General features: G+C 45.9%; 1 protein-coding gene across 1 annotated transcript in view; it reads left to right on the forward strand.

Annotated features, from left to right (window-relative positions):
- Nucleotides 1-16,360, forward strand: part of noc2l (NOC2-like nucleolar associated transcriptional repressor) — a 34,339-nt gene extending 17,979 nt beyond the window's left edge. Inside the window, exons 15-19 of the mRNA XM_066691477.1 lie at nt 56-199; nt 5,086-5,199; nt 9,391-9,526; nt 15,349-15,480; nt 15,684-16,360. Coding sequence (XP_066547574.1) covers nt 56-199; nt 5,086-5,199; nt 9,391-9,526; nt 15,349-15,480; nt 15,684-15,817 — 660 coding nt within the window. The 3' untranslated portion in view covers nt 15,818-16,360. The remainder of the gene's footprint in view (nt 1-55; nt 200-5,085; nt 5,200-9,390; nt 9,527-15,348; nt 15,481-15,683) is intronic.
- The last annotated feature ends 1,130 nt before the right edge of the window (nt 16,361-17,490 follow it).

The following is a 17,490-nucleotide window of genomic DNA, read 5'->3' on the forward strand; positions in this document are numbered from 1 at the left end:
CCTGACCTGACTCCCCCTTTTCTCCACCCCCCCCGTCTCTCCCTCTCTCCTGCAGCTGAAAGCTTTCCTGAAGGAATGCAAAGTGGCCAATTACTGCAAGCAGATCCGGCAGCTGCTTGAGAAAATACAGGAGAACTCTGCCCACATCACGAGCCGGAGACAGAAGGCCACGTTTGGTGTGGCTGACCAGGCGGCTGTGGTGAGTCTGTGGCGACGCAGGGCTCGGGGGAAGGACGGGCTGTCTCCGGAGCCATGCGTGCTCTGAGGATGGCATTGGGACACAGTCTCGCTGCCCGCGGGCCCATCTGGCTTTCATCTTGGTGCTGACTGCAAGTTAGAGACACACAGAGCCAGACCTGACTGACCGGCTCTGGCTCTGTGTGGCCAAAAGCCTGTGATGTTTGCGTGGTGGGGTGGTAGGGGACTTCAAAAACAAAGGAAAGCAGCCCTATGCCTGGGTCACTTGTGTGGGGCAAGACGCAGTCTCAACTTGGGATGCTGTTTAGGGGCAAGGGGTCAGGAGTGTGTGTACGTCCTCAAGGCTGTGGTCTGTCCGTCCATTTGTCTGATGCATTTCGCAGACTCCCGTCATGTCACTTTCTCAAGGTGCTTAAGGTTTCTCTCCATTTCTCAGACCTCTGATTGTGCTTTTTAAGACGAGGAGGCAACTTGACTCGATTGAATGTACTTTTTTTTTTTCATTCTTCAGACACCTCTTTTTCGCTTTATGTCAACATCAGCCTGTTCCTAATAACCGTGCGGCTCTGTTCTACACGGAGCCCTGGAGCGCGGCGCTCTGGCGAGTGTGTGATGGGAGTCTGGCGTCACCCGCGGTGATTTATTTCCTGAGGCGGCCCGCGACGCAGCAGCAGCGCCATGCTCTTTGAAGCCTATATTCCCGGTGGCCTTGGCTCGGCCTCGGCAGTGTGCTTGAATGCGCTGCTTTGTTTGAAACGGTGAACCATGCTGGTCCACCCTCGGGGCATTTTCGTAAATATATATTTTTTTCTTTTTTCTTTTTTTAATCTCTCTGGGTTTCTTCGTGGTGAGCCGTTTTAATAAATTGTAATAAATATTGAACTCTTCTTCCCCAAGTCCCACATTTCAGCTTCCCAGTACGGGGCAGGTTGCTAAGCTGTAGAGGAGCCCCCATTCTGCAGTTAATGACATGGCGTGAAAAGTTTTCTGGTCAGCCAGGTGCTGAGAGCAGATAGAGTACTAGCTTTTAGCCCACAGCCCACAGCCCACACAGGTGAAGAAAAACACAACCTGAGAGATTTATCTTAGAGACAGTTGAGGGAAAGTGATGTATTTGACCAACTGACACACAACATTTGACACAAACACAGCAAGCACCTTGTGACAGAGTTTGTGAACAGTTAATTTCTTTTTGTTTTGTTTGTTTATTTTGTCATCCCCTACAAAGAGTGCTTGTGTTTTTAAATGAGCCTGGGGGTAGAATGGCAGTCAGTAAATACGTGCGCTGAGAAACAGGTAGTGGGGGGGGGTTGCTGCTTAACAGGCAGGCAGGTGGGCATTTGCACAGAAACAGTTGTGATTTGTCCTGAGTTTGGCTTTTGCGCCTATTGTCATGTACAGGATTATCGCAGGCCAGACGCCCACTGCAGATGTCAGATGTTGTTTTGTTTTTTCCCCCCTCTCTCTCCCCTCCCCCCCTCCTCCTCCCTTGAGGAAATGCTAGCGGGGACCAGCTGAGCTTGCAGACGCCGTAATCAAACACTGACCACCTGTTTTTAGCCACGAGCTTCCGTGGGCTGGAGCTCTGGCAGCCCTCTGACCGGGCGCGGTCCCACTGGGGGGTGGACGCCGAGGTTAGCTAGTTGCACCTCCTAAAATAAATAGGGCCACAAAGTGGGACGCATGTGATCTATTAAGACTTTGCTTGTGTGAATTTATTTTTTGATAACATGATGCATTTAAAAATGAAATCAACTTCAAATAATATATACATTGTATGTTTATATAAATATATAGACCTTTTTCGCATTTGAAAAAGAGGTCCATATTAAGAGTAATTTCAGTTGTTTTCCTTGTGTCTCAAAGGTCATAAGACACTGAGGTCCTAGTATTTATGTTGCTCATTCTTCTGAAGAAGGATGGCCCGTCTAACAGAAATCACCAAGTTATGTTGTTTTGGTCAGTTTTGAAGAGGGAAGATTGCACTCCGCGCACATAACCAGCTAGTCCCGCAACACCATGTATCCATTTGTTTTTGGCTGTACAATTAACAGCACGGTCATAAAATTAATACTACTTCTAGTAACATTCTCTTTGATTTGCACGCACGTGAACGAGGGGTGTGCGGTGTAGGGGGGGCAGTGTCGCTCCGTGCCATCGCTCTGATACCCGCCCCAGTGTGGGAAGGAGCTATTGTCAGCTGGCTCTGCTTAAAACCCGCCGTCCGCAGAGCCCCCTCGCCGGACAAGGTTACACTGGAAAACATCCGTAGCTGCATCTGTGACTGCTTAATGCCAACAGTTTTTTCTTTGAGGACCTTTAAAGCCCTGATCCTATTAGGATTAGTGCATTAATAAATATTTAAAAATGGAATTAAATGGGCTTTTTGGATGTAATCTAAGTCTTGGAAGGTGTGCCGTGCCTTGCTGGTAGACAGCTCGGCACCAGCCCTCGTGTCTCTTGCTAGGTTTACAAATAAGAGGAGATATCCTTGAGTCTTCAGAGCGGTGCGTTTCCGTTTTGGCTACAGGGTAACCTTGTCATCAGCAATTAATGTACACGATTGCAAAAGGACATCCTTCTGGCCTTGCTCCTTCAGAGATGCATAAAATAAACGGATACATCCAAAAAAAGGGGAAACAAACAAATCATCCCCCCCTTCTTGCATTTATTTTATTGCATTATACGTTACGCACCTACTTAGATGGGGATCTTTCACATGAATTTAATACATTTTACATTCATTAATTGTTTAATTTAAAAAACATTTAAATTAAATATAATGGAATTGGGAAGACTCATAGTGACCGAAGGCTTTCTGTTGATTTTTGGCATTCAGTCATCGCACCAGTTGAACAACACACAGGCTTCCCATTAAACGGTGTTAAAATAAGACTCAAAGTCTTGCTAATTTTTGAAATCGGGGGGTGAGAAGGCACTCGAGTCTCCTGGTATGCGACTGTCCGAGCAGATGATAAGCATTTCTGAACCGAAACCAGGGCGTTTCACCCTGCGCTCTCTCTCGCACGGAACCTAGTACCAGCCCGGCGCAGCGCAGGCGGTTATTCTATTTCTGTTTGACGAGATTAGACACGAGATTAATGCAGAGCCGTGGTGCAGGCGGCGGCTCTGTTGGTAGGCTCCAGTGTGCAGAGCAGCTTGGTGAAAAGGGGGGGAAGTTCAAACAAGCATTTAAGTCAGGTCTCCACTTAAAACCCTGAGACAGAGATGAATTTTTCTTTTTTTGTGATCCATGGTGCCGGTGATATGACAGAGCGGCTCAGGAGGAGGAGGGTGAAGCAGGCGGGCTCAAGATCTCTGATAAAGATAATGCCCAGGGTGCAGTTCTTCAAGACCGGGCATGTGGGATCGGGGCCAAGCTTCACAGTAGGCGTACACCACTTATTGATTGTGTAATGCTTCAGCTGGCCCACATATATTTTTATTTATATATCATATTAATCATATTGGAATTAAAGCCCCTTAAAGTACAGAGGAAGAATTGTTTTGACATGCAACCTCCGTGTGTTTGGTGTTAATTGGGCCCGCCTGTGTGAGGGAGGTCCGAGGCTGAACCGACACCAGTGCGTACGTGCGTCTCCATCTTGTGCAAACTATAAATAATGAATAAAATGGATGAATACTAAGGCAAAAGGTGCTGCTGGCCACCCTGCTGCTCGCCCTGCAGAGCTCTGAGGCGTATTTCTCACTAAAACAGGAGACCACGTTTTTCTTTTTTTGCGTTACACTTATAACCGCACAGCAAATTGTTATAAATAAGTTTAGATAACCGGCGACTGTACCGGCAATCTATTACCGTCTATTGGATTTGGAGGTCAGATAATCTTATTTGACCCGATCAATACCATCAGCGAGGACCCGCAGGGAAACTTGGCAATGATCCTTTTTTTTTTTTTTTTCTTCTTTCTCTCTCTCTCATCCCTCCTCATGTCTTTCACACACAGTCCGTCCTCTGTTAAACATTGTTCTCAACAAAACAGTTTTGTTGCTGTGGTTGTTTGTCATACCAGAATTTAGTGTTTTATAAATAACCTGGCCTCTGTTTCTCATGACCTTTGAGGCACACGACCAAAGAACATAACTGAGAAAAGACTCATCTGGATCTTTTTCAAATGCAATAAGCCCCTGAGAGGTCTTAGTACTATTATTGCATTGTTGCAATGGGTGGATGCATAAAATGAAGAGTTTGAACTTGAACAGACTTAATGAGCAGATAGGTAACATTGTGTTTATCCAGCCCTGCCCCCCCGAGCTGGTCGGTATGCTGTCCCCTCCCTCTCTTTCCCTCACAGTCCTGGCGCTGCCATGGCTTCCCCTGCAGCTTTTTCTCAGCACTAACATGCACCAAATTGTGAAGGCTTCAAAAACAACAACAAAAGTAATTGTGTGTGTTGATTGCTTTCTGTGTACAACTCAGTGAATCCCAATACGCTGGTTAGGACTAAATTGACACTCAGATCCAGCGTGCGTGCTCCATACACACAACTTGAATCGTCTGCTTTGGAAAAATTATAAGCGATGTTTTATTTACTGTATGTGTTTATGAATTTGTCTTGTTTTCGCCACTCAGACATGTTTCTGTAGTACTACTCTTTTAATACATGTTAAAACTCCCCCCACTTTATCTTGCACACTTACTCCCCTTCCCCTTCTCCCATCTCCCTGCCACCCAGGTGACCGGGCCTCCCACACAGCCAGGTTGAGACCTCACGTCTCGATTTCTGTTTCATCATTTCCTGCTAAGATTCTTTTTTTGAGACGCAGATTTTTGATCGCCAGCTCTAGTGTGCTGTTGAATCATTGATGGAGCTGCTATATATTTTTCATGGCCTGGCTTTAATATTTCCTTCTGTTCCTGGTTTGCAGGAGGCCTGGGAGAAGCAGACTGCCGAGGAAGGCACACCCCTGACCAAGTACTACAGTCACTGGAAGAAACTGCGAGAGAAGGAGATTCAGCTGGAGATCTCAGGGAAAGAGAGGGTAATTACCATAGAGACCACCTGGCAGCTTCTGAGCTGAAAAGGAGAACTTCACAACGTGCTTGCCGCATTGTCCTGCGACTCCCTCCCTGACACACTGGGGGCGTTTTATTGTTTGTGCTTCCTGGCTCCTCCGCTGCCGCCGCTGTTGTGGTGCTGCATTTGTTCACCCCAGTGTGCACCGGGGTCAGGCAAGGCAGCAGAGGGATTGGTTACTCAAAGCAAACAGAACTAGAACGCACGTGGACGGAGGTCGGTTCCATCTTAACCATGGAACTGGAATCTGGCTGCCACGCCGATTTAATTGTCTTCACCCTCCCTTTCCCTTTATGTGTTATCAGCATTTGCACATAGTGGGCATAGCGTCTGCTCTTACGTGTTTGCCAGCTTATCGTGGGAGTGCAGGAACCCGGGCAGGGTCGATAGAGAGGCACAGTCAGCGACTGGATTCCTGGCATGGCTTCCGGAGACAGCCTGACAGCTGTGGGGGGTGCGATGGGGGAGCGGGGGTTAATGAGCCAGTCGATGCCCATCCTCACTTTCATCTAGTGTTACCTGAGCTCAGTTGTGATTAAGGACGGTAGTCTCTGACGCTCCCCCCCCTGCTCCCTGGGGGCGTATCGCACGCTCATTAGTACTGCCGCTGTGCTCTGCTAGACCTGTCAGCGCTGCGGCAGAGTAGCCCAAGGACAGACTGACTGACTGTTTGATGGGCCGCGGGGAGGGGGGGGCGGGTTGAGCTCAGGTCAGTATCGGGGTGTGTTCGTTCGTACAGCTGGGAGACGAAGGCCTCTGGCTCATGCAACACAGAGCAGCCTTGACTGCAGCCTCCCACACTGCCCCCCCGCCTTCCCAAGCATGAGCTTTACACACAGTCTTGTTCTCTGAAAACAGTGTTCTAGAAAGAAGACTAAACTTTAATTTTTTTGGCTGTCCCCTTTGTCCACGGTGTCCTTGCAATCAACTGCAAAATTGGATAATTCTAATATGAGAGTGGTAGGTGTATGTATGTATGTTTGTGTGTGTGTACATATGTACATATATATACACTCACCTAAAGGATTATTAGGAACACCTGTTCAATTTCTCATTAATGCAATTATCTAACCAACCAATCACATGGCAGTTGCTTCAATGCATTTAGGGGTGTGGTCCTGGTCAAGACAATCTCCTGAACTCCAAACTGAATGTCTGAATGGGAAAGCAATTTTGAGCGTGGCATGGTTGTTGGTGCCAGACGGGCCGGTCTGAGTATTTCACAATCTGCTCAGTTACTGGGATTTTCACGCACAACCATTTCTAGGGTTTACAAAGAATGGTGTGAAAAGGGAAAAACATCCAGTATGCGGCAGTCCTGTGGGCGAAAATGCCTTGTTGATGCTAGAGGTCAGAGGAGAATGGGCCGACTGATTCAAGCTGATAGAAGAGCAACTTTGACTGAAATAACCACTCGTTACAACCGAGGTATGCAGCAAAGCATTTGTGAAGCCACAACACGTACAACCTTGAGGCGGATGGGCTACAACAGCAGAAGACCCCACAGGGTACCACTCATCTCCACTACAAATAGGAAAAAGAGGCTACAATTTGCACAAGCTCACCAAAATTGGACAGTTGAAGACTGGAAAAATGTTGCCTGGTCTGATGAGTCTTGATTTCTGTTGAGACATTCAGATGGTAGAGTCAGAATTTGGCGTAAACAGAATGAGAACATGGATCCATCATGCCTTGTTACCACTGTGCAGGCTGGTGGTGGTGGTGTAATGGTGTGGGGGATGTTTTCTTGGCACACTTTAGGCCCCTTAGTGCCAATTGGGCATCTTTTAAATGCCACGGCCTACCTGAGCATTGTTTCTGACCATGTCCATCCCTTTATGACCACCATGTACCCATCCTCTGATGGCTACTTCCAGCAGGATAATGCACCATGTCACAAAGGTCGAATCATTTCAAATTGGTTTCTTGAACATGACAATGAGTTCACTGTACTAAACTGGCCCCCACAGTCACCAGATCTCAACCCAATAGAGCATCTTTGGGATGTGGTGGAAGGGGAGCTTCGTGCCCTGGATGTGCATCCCACAAATCTCCATCAACTGCAAGATGCTATCCTATCAATATGGGCCAACATTTCTAAAGAATGCTTTCAGCAGCTTGTTGAATCAATGCCACGTAGAATTAAGGCAGTTCTGAAGGCGAAAGGGGGTCAAACACAGTATTAGTATGGTGTTCCTAATAATCCTTTAGGTGAGTGTATATACACACACACACACATACATACATACACATACAGTTAGGTCCATAAATATTTGGACAGGGACACAATTGTCATCATTTTGGTTCTGTATGCCACCACAATGGATTTGAATGGAAACGATCAAGGTGTTATTTAAGTGTAGACTTTCATCTTTAATTTCAGTGTAGTTGCATCCAAATTGGGTGAATGGTGTAGGAATTACACCCATTTTTATACGAGTTCCCCCCAATTTTATGGGCTCAAAAGTAATTGGACAAACGAACATAATCATGAATTAAATTGTGAGTTTCAATACTTGGTTGCAAATCCTTTGCAGTCAATGACTGCCTGAAGTCTGGAACCCATAGACATCATCAGATGCTGGTTTTCTTCCCTGGTGATGCTCTGCCAGGCCTGCACCGCAGCTGTCTTTAGTTTCTGCTTGTTCTTGGGGAGTTTTCCATTCAGTTTTGCCTTAGAAATCAAAACAAACCAATCGGAGAGATAGCAACAACATTAGGTATGGCCAAATCAACTATTTGGTACATTCTTAAAAAGAAAGCGAGCGCTGGTGAGCTCAGGAACACCAAAAGGCCCAAAAGACCACGGAAAACAACTGTGGTGGATGACAGAAGAATTCTTTCCCTGGTGAAGAGAAATCCCTTCACAACAGTTGGCCAGATCAAGAACACCCTCCAGGAGGCAGGCGTATCTGTGTCAAAGTCAACAATCAAGAGAAGACTTCACCAGAGTAAATACAGAGGGTTTACCACAAGATGTAAACAGGAAACAGGAAGACCAGATTACAGTTTGCCAAAAAAACATATAAAGAACCCTGTACAGTTCTGGAACAACATCCTATGGACAGATGAGATCAACTTGTACCAGAATGATGGGAAGAGAAGAGTATGGAGAAGGGAAGGAACCGCTCATGATCGGAAGCATACCACCTCATCTGTGAAGCATGTTATGGCATGGGCATGTATGGCTGGTTCTCTTGTATTTACTGATGATGTGACTGCTGAGAAAAGCAGCAGGATGAATTCTGAAGTGTTTAGGGCTATATTATCTAAACTCATTGGACGGCGCTTCACAGTGCAGATGGACAATGACCCGAACATACTGCGAAAGCAACCCAAGCCTTTTTTTCGGCAAAGAAGTTGAATGTTCTGCAATGCAAAGTCAATCACCTGACCTGAAACCAATTGAACATGCATTTCACTTGCTGAAGGCAAAACTGAAGGCAAAACGCCCCAAGAACAAGCAGGAACTAACGACCGCTGCGGTGCAGGCCTGGCAGAGCATCACCAAAGAAGAAACCCACCATCTGGTGATGTCTATTGGTTCCAGACTTCAGGCAGTCATTGACTGCAAAGGATTTGCAACCAAGTATTGAAACTCATAATTTAATTCATGATTGTTAATTAATGATTATGTGTGTATAGAGAGATTTATATAAATATTAAAAAAACATAGGTACACTTAAGATTGTTCACTTCTAAGATGCTTTTCCCTCCTGTGATACCAGAAGACTGAAAACAATTATTACAGGTACCTCAGAATTCTTCACAAAGACAACACAACTTTCTGGGCACGGAAGATGCATGACATTCGTTTTTTTTAAATGCCAGCTTGAAAGAGTTTGAGGTGGTAACCGCCTCAGCCATGCCGCTGGATGAATGTGTTCATTTAATTGCAGTGTAGTCATACAGAAACAAAACTGCCTTCTCTGGCCTGTTGCAGAAATCAACTTGTCATTTTAAATAATTGTTTATTTAGAATTTGTGTATTTGCTTTTCTTTAGCAGGAATTGGGAAACAGAGTGCTTCATTTGGTGTATTTGGAGGGGGTGGGGGGATTGATGCATTTTTTAATGCATTGTTTCTTGTGGATAATAAACTTTTTCTTTCTCCACCCCCTTACCTTTTCCCACCCCCCCCCCCCTCCTCCACTAAGATGGAAGACCTGGACTTCCCAGAGATCAAACGCAAGAAGCATCAAGAAAGAAAGGAAGAGGACAAGAAAGAATTTAAGGATCTCTTTGAATCAGACAGTTCTTCTGATGATGAAAGCACTGGATTCAAAGTCAAAGGTAAGAGGGGAAAAAAAATGTTTTCCAATGTAAACTTTACCTCCCCCCCCCCCATATCTCCTCAAGTTTTTCAGAAGTACAGGAGTCGCTGTCCTTCAGTTGACAAGAGTACTTTCTTGTAGCTAGCGTTCAAATAAAATAAAAATATATGTATTTCCGTGCAGGTTTCCCCTAGCTTACAGGGAGGGAGTGTTAGTCCTCCTGAAGACACCTATCACACATATTTACACTAGCTGCCAACGCCTCATGCGGGCCGAGGAACTCGACATGCCCCCAGGGAGGCAGTCGGGAGGCTGTGCTGAGGGTTCCTGGCTCTCTGCAGGCAGGGGAGCCGTTTCTCTTGGCATCGCCCCGCTGAACACACCCTGTCATCTGATCTCAACACTGATCGTTAAAGATCATGTTCCGTAAGCAGTTGCCCAACTCTCATCTCATCTGAGCCAGGTGTTATGTTTTTTGTTTTTTTGTTCTTTCTCTCTCCTCCCCCCCCCCTCCCCCCCATCAAAGACAGGCGAGAGTGAGTTTCACAATAATCTGCAGTCTCCCTCGTCCCCACTAGGGGGTTGCGTGTTTATGGTTAGCATAAAAAAAAAAGAAAGCAAGTTTGAAGTTGAGTTTTTCTATATGTCAATCACAGTTGAAAAAAGAAAAGGGTCCGATATTAAATGGGAAGAAAATAAAACTTGGATTTAAATTGGCAGAAGACCATTTGAATTCTATAAAATACCGCAGCAATTACATTTGATGGGTTTTATTTTAAGGAGTGTATACTTGCATCTACAAATGGACAATATTTGTTTAGTGCTGACCTCAACCTATCCTACCCATTTGTTTCATAGCTGGGATGTACCTTGAAACACTCAAACTGTCGCACCTTTGCTTGGCCCTGCTTATTACTGCCCATCATGATGTGTTTTGCTCATTTCATATTCAAGCCAATAATAGTCTAGTTACCTTTGAATTCACAGTTTTAAAACACAATGTGGTTCCATCTACATACATCATTTGGGGGAAGAAAGAAAAAAAAAAAGTAGCTAATCAGAGTCATACGTATCAAGCAATGCACTAAAGAGCGCTACTTTGAACGTACTTTGCAGTTTCCAGTAAAAGAGTAAAGTATGCTGTTAAAATGGATTATAATGTACTTTTTATATTCTTTTCCTCCCTGTAACTCAGCGGTGTCCTGTAGACAGTTGAGCTATAGGAACGGTCTGTGTGCATCTGTGTGTGTGTGTGTGTCTGTGTTTTTTGTAGGTCTTTGTGAACATGTCAGTCGGCAAGGTCTTCACTGTTTAACTCTCTCACTTCGGGAGGTCTGTGCTCTGTTAGGTCACACACAGGGCAAGGATTGCGGACAGCGTTTGCAGCTTTACACCTCCCCCGCCCCAAAATCCCCATCCCTACCCGCCCGCTTCTTTTTTATTTTTTCTCTTTTTTTTGCATCTGGTATTCATTCTCCCGCAAGTCCACCTCTCACACTCCCGACGACTGCCTGCGAGACACTCTCTCTCCAGCCCTCGCCTTTCACAGGAAGCACTTTTCTTTGCGTAGGCTTTGGATCCCTGTGGGGGTTCATAATTCAAAACAGTTGGCTCGGAAAGACCTCCGCGCCCCGCGCTGGGCTCCCGCTGAACACGGTTTAATGGGCTGGCTTTCCTCCCCCCCGCACCCCCCCCCCCCCTGCCTTCTCTGATCCGCAGCGCTGTTCCTCTTGGCAGCCCTACCAAGCCCCCCAGTTGGTGGTAAGGCTGATCAAATAGTTGTCATAGATACAGCGGAGAGAGAGGGAGAAATGAAGACCGAAAGGGATGGAAAGAAAGAAAAAGAGAGAGGACTGGAACTGTCCCCCCCCCCACCCCCATTCTCTTGTTTACTAATTAACCCGTCTGTCCTGTTTTCATGTTTTGTTTTTTGTATGTTTTGTTTTATTTGTTTTTTTTTCTCTCTCTTGCTCACTCACTCGCCGAGTCTCTCTCTCTCATTCGGGTTTTGGGGGCAGACGTTACTTATCAACCGCTGTCCAGACCCCTGTCTGAAAGAGTGCAAGCACACACACACAAAAAAAAACACTGCTCGGAAACCTTCCAGCGCCGCTCTGAAAACAATTACAGGCTTTCATGCAGCCGGCTCCTGGTGAGAGCTCGCGGAACTGGAGCTCCGGATTGTGCCGTCTGTGAGGGCGGTAGCTAATAATTAGGGATTCTGTGGTGGAGAGAGGTTAGGGGAGGGGAGGGTGACTGGCTGGCTGGCTGGCTGGTGGTGGGGGTGGGGGAAAGTAGTGTGGCGGGGGGGTTGGAGAAGGAAGGAGAAAAGTTTAAATGTTGTTGTCTGGCAGAGAGACACTGAGCTGTTGGGCGCTCTCAACTGGCGGCAGCGGGGATTGGGCGGCTCAGGCTGTTTGTGTTGTTCAGCAAGCTGCTCCCGCGGCCGCCTCTGCTCTGCTGTGTGTGCGGTGCGGCGGTGTGTTAAATATTAAAGTGCTGGAGCCTCTGCAATTTAGGTTAAAATAAAATCGCTTCTTAAAAATAATAAAAGGGAAGATGGGAAGGAGATGTTTTTTAAATTTACCGCACCCCCCCACCCACTTCCACCCGCACACCTACGGCTACTATGCACATGACATGTATGTGAATTATATAATTATCGGGATGAAAATAAATAGGGATGCAATGAGGAACTGCGGTGAGACCCTTTTTAGTTAAATTTTGTATCTTCGATCTATCTGTTTTGAGCTATTTTTAAATGCAGTGCAGTCTTGGCTCCCATATGCAAACTCATCCATACAGTCAGTAATAGGTTGTGACTGTTTGTCCACCTTTTCAGGGTGAACTAAAGTGGACTGGGTTGGCTTCACTGCACCCTTGATTGTTTTCAGCAGAGATTGTATTTGGGCTGCTGTGAACACTGACGTCTGCAGAGCGGGCCAGTAACACCTGCACAGCGGCTGCCTTGGAGCGATCTGATTAATTATATATGCTGCAATAAATATTTATATCTGTGATATGTATGTGTGTGTATATATTGCAGAAAACACAAATGTATTCTTGTCAGCCTAAGTTACTGGCACAAAAAAGCATTGTCTGAATTGCGAATTTGAATCTCATGCTTTCCAAGTCACTTTTCCAGGGTTGTTAGTTTGCTGGACGTTCAAGAGCTCTCAGAGTTAAAGATGGAATTGACAAAGCGGCACCGATGTGCAAAGAAGAAGGGGAAAAAATATCTTTATATGGTTGATACAGAGCTCAGGTTGAGCCGTGCGAAATGCCTTGCAGCCCTGGCATTAATAGTGTCCAGCTGATGTTTTACAGATAAACTTAAAAGTGTCCCCCCCTTCTTCTCTCCCCAGGGGCCATAGCTCTTTAAGAGGGTAATTTGAAAGATCCTTATTCCAGTCTCTAATTATTCTGTTTGGGGTTTGTCTTTGAGGGAAAGTCCGTCCTCGAATTAATCTGCAGATCTCTGGCGTACAAAGACCGCAGTGCCATCGCAGATATGCAGACCAGAACCCTCTTTTAATAGCAGCACAGATTGTGGGTTTTGTATTTTTTCTCCTCCTTTGCTCGGTCTGTACAGTTTGGCTTTATTGCCAGTTCCATAAGGATTAACCTGTAAGGGCCGATTTTGGTTTTTATTCACCCAGGCCCACGCTCTTCCGTATTAAAGGCGCCAGTTTGCGTTTTTATAATTTGATTTTGGTCTATGGAATTTAAGTGTTTTTGTGTTGTTGTAATTAAGTTCCCCCCCTTCCATACGTTGGAGAATGGGATTGGACTTACAGTGAATCAGAAAATAGATCAGATTTCTTCCTTGGATGAGTAATACTTAATATTTGTTTACGTTTCAAACTAAAATGAGAGCTGTTTCTACGTGTTGTGTGCAGCGTTTTCAGAATAGTCTAGATTTTCTGAAATCTGTTTCCTCATGGACTTTTATTTTGAAATGTATAAAAATGTATATCGGGGCTTTAGCACGTACTGATCCATGTAAACGCTAACCTCTGAACCTCACTGCTGGGTCTTGGACCAGTTTTACTGGACAGTGCATCACACAGTGGAGGGTGTGTGTAAGTCCTGCTTTGGCTAAACAAACTGCCCTGTCCAGGTTTATGCTACGCAAGGTAACAGACAAGTTACCTTTTATACCAGAGCCTGCAGCTAGAAACAACACCTGCAGTGGCTCAGTCTGCTGTGTATTTGAGTCTGTATTTCCAGTCCTCTGGCAAAAGTAGACGCATAAGAGTGGAAGCAGTGCACAGTTGTGATTTCGGCTGTGGTGCGTTTCGTCTGTTCATCCAGAACAGGACGCCCCCGCTGACTCTACACTGTCCAGTTCTAACAGAGGCGGGCCCTGACCTGATCCTGGGGGCAGCACAGTGCAGCCGTCACATCTGACTGGACCGTAAGGGCTTCAGGCCTGAGATGTTTGCTGCCAGAGCACTTCAAAAGAAACCGCTTCCAACTCCCACAAGTGCTTTAGACACAGAGACTCTACTGTTTTTATTATCTGCAGTAATTGAGGAATAACCGGGCAGGCAGGCACTATTTATTAATTTTATTTATTATGGTTATTACTATTTATTTTAGGTGGTGTTCCAGGCTTCTGTGTAGTTCTTATTTTAAAAGCAAGCCGCTGAGTTGTCTGGAGACGTGTGGCCCCTTCCTGTCGTAGCCAGGAGGCCCGTGTTCCTGCCTGATAATGGCCATGGTAGCTGGTTGAGTTTCACTCTTTAAAGAGTCAATAATCTGTCCAGTTGGGCTGACTGATCCCGTGAGCCAGGCTGCCCTTCCGTAGCCCCGAAGAGCTACAGATAATGGAAGAGTGACTCCCTCGCCAGCAAGAGGGAGAGAGCGCAAAAAAGAAAAAAGTGTTGCCGCTCCATCCTGTCTTTGAAAAGCCTCTAGTTTGCAGCTACTCTGGTCTAATGCACAGCCCTTTGCGCTCCCAGGCAGAAGCGCGAGGGACCGCAGTACGGCACGGCACAGCACTGTGCCGCATCGGCTGCTCGAGGAAAAGGGTTTGTGAGATCAAAACAGAAAGTTTTCTGCATCGGTTAGGGGCATTTTCTTCTTTCTTTCCGCTCTATTTTAGTTTGTTTTGTTTTGCTCTGTTTTCGTAGAACGTCCCTCAGCATTCCCACAGAAGGATCTGAAATAATAAGACTTCTAAAGCATCTTTTTCTTTCCCAGACTAGAAAGGGAAGCACATTTAATGAAAACCTTTACAGGAGGGGGTTGGGGGGGGACTCTCCAACTAGTCATCTCACTGTTTTGTAACAAAATAACTGAAGATCAAAGTGGTCTGGCAGAAACTGCTGTCAGTGCTGGGCTGGCTCTTTTTTGTTCCTTGTTTTGTTTTTCTTCCTCCTGCAGTATTTCTTTAATTACAGTTGTGCTGCTCTTTTGTATCACTGTGTGCCCTTGTATGTGTCGTGGTTTGTTTCTTCTGGCCTGTCCATCTTCTGGCTTATCAAGCGATCAGCATTTTGTGGGGAGAACCCAGACAAACTTCATCTGGTGACGGAGAGGGATGGAATTCTACACACACTCCCACACACACTTACGTGCACACAGATAACACACAGATAGAAATCACACACACAAGCATTACATGCATCGCGACCACTGAAGATCTCTTCCGCTTCTTAACTCTTGTGCATCCTGGCGCTCCGCAGCCCCTGCGCTATGTCCTATATTTCTAACTCTGATTCACGGGTCCCAGAGGGAGCAAGAGGGCCAGGGAAGCCGTTGAAGGCTCTCTACTGGCCTTACTGCAGAGGAGGGGGTTTAATCGATTTTCCTATCCTGTCTTTGATCTTACAATAGCCAAGAACAAGAAGGCGGGAGGAGGGGGGAAGGCCTCGGATGATGATGATGAAGATTTCCTCAAAGACCTGTCTGACATGAGCAGCGAGGAGGAGGGGGGGAGCACTGAGGAAGACTACTCTGACGATTCAGGTGTGTTGATGGGATTAATATATAACTTCCTGAGGACCCTGGTTGGCTCTGGTTTACCTGGATTAGTGATGTTGTTGTTTTTAGCCTTTTCAAGCTGATGAAGAATTGAAGTTCTGTTTCAGACCGGTTACTGAAAACCTCATAAGCATGGAATAATCCGTGGTGGAGCCACCCTTAATGTGGCCTGTGTTTGTCTCCCACAGATGCAGGGCAGCAGAAGACGCTCCACCGACCCAAGACCAAAGCCCCTGAGAAGCTGAGCCAGCTGGACCTGCAGGAGCTGGCGGAGGGAGACGAGGATGAGGTGGAGGATCTGGAGATCTCGGACGAGGACTAACTGCCCCCCCCTCCCCGATCTCTCAGCGGACTGCAGCTCAGCCCACCCCCATTTACATCTGCGACTCGGAAGCCCCGTCTCGTGCCTCGGTGTCCTGCAGCGAATCCACCCAAACAAGTTCTTCCAGGCCGATCCCGTCACGGCAGCCCACCTGTGCCAGTTCTGTTCCTGGGCCGAGCCAAGCCGGACCTCCACCTGCTGCTGTCAGATGCCTGGTCACGCAAAAGAAACCACAGGCTGGTGTTTTCTACCCTACACCGCTGCATACATTATTGTTCGGCCTACTTTATTATACTTGTTGATCTTTGTATGTTTGGCTTTAAATTAAATTGCTTTAGCTGCCATCCTCAAACACAAAGCCCAAACGTGAACGGTGGGGGTTCGAGGGGTGTTGCAGTCCTGTAGGTTTCAAAATGCAAGAAGAGATTTAGTCACAGACCCATGGAATGGATTTTCAGTTGAAAATGTTTCAAGTTTTTGTTTGACTTCCTGTGGGGAAAAAAAAATCCCAACTAAAAACTCATAAAAACTTCTTTCTAACAACCTGCCCATTGCAGCGGTTTTTATTTAATAGTTTTCTTACTTTCACAGCAGAAACCTGAACACAGCCTTCTACCAGTGGCTTCTGCTCAGAATAAAAGTTTAGTTATTTGTACATGTTTTGGCATTTTTGATTTGTTTTCAAAGTACCACAGAAGAAGTGTTTAAATATGACGTGTGCTCTGGCGATACACTGAATATCAAGAAGTATTAAAATTAGGAATTAAAGATTAAAGTGGTACCGCAGTAAGGGCATGCAATACGACGGGGTAAGCAGTGCCATTTGTTAAAGCAGTTTTGTGCGTCTGTGTGTTACAGTGTATAAGAGAGATACTGCTCTTCCATATCGAGACTTATCATATTAGCAACTTTTTAAAATGTGAAAATGTTTTAAAACTTCCCAGACGATGGCCGATGTCAAAACCCAGCATATGTGTGGCTTCACTTGTTTAGGGTGTGTTGTGCTCACTTCCTGGATAGCTGATAGACTATAAAACAACTGGATTTGTCTTCCCCGTGGCAACTCCAGTGATGATTCGGGTCAGCCGAGTGTTGGCCTCACCCCATAATAGTAATTCTAGTTTCCATAGACAGCTATAAGTGTGACTGTGTCCAGGGCAGTGGGAAAAACCATGAAGACGGCGTTAATCAGCTCTAGTTTCCAACAATAGAGGAGATTCATCCGCAGGGGAATAAACCCACATTCATAAAAGAAGACGGCTGCAATCTGCAGTGACCACTTTGATCGCAGTGCAGCCCAGCATCGCCATCCCTCGATCAGGCAACTCTTCTGCGCTGGCTCATATGATTGCCAAGGCACAGTAATGTGTGTTGCTGATATGATACTCGATCTGGAAGAGTGGTATGTATGTTACTTATATAATAACACAAAAAGACACAAAACTGATTTTAAAATACATTTGGTTATATATATATATATGTTTATACACACACATGGGAATGTATGCTTCCTTACTATGGAATATGCGATTAGCAAACAGAAATGTTGGCGTCTCCCTCACTATGCCAGAGCTTTTCCCGTCTTTGTGCATTTGTTGATTGGGTTGTTATTTATCAACTTCCATAATGAATGGCTCCCTGGCCCTGTGTGCTGAAGAGGCATCCTGACACTG

This window comes from Amia ocellicauda, chromosome 18 (genome assembly GCF_036373705.1).
Source record: "Amia ocellicauda isolate fAmiCal2 chromosome 18, fAmiCal2.hap1, whole genome shotgun sequence".
NCBI lineage: Eukaryota > Metazoa > Chordata > Actinopteri > Amiiformes > Amiidae > Amia > Amia ocellicauda.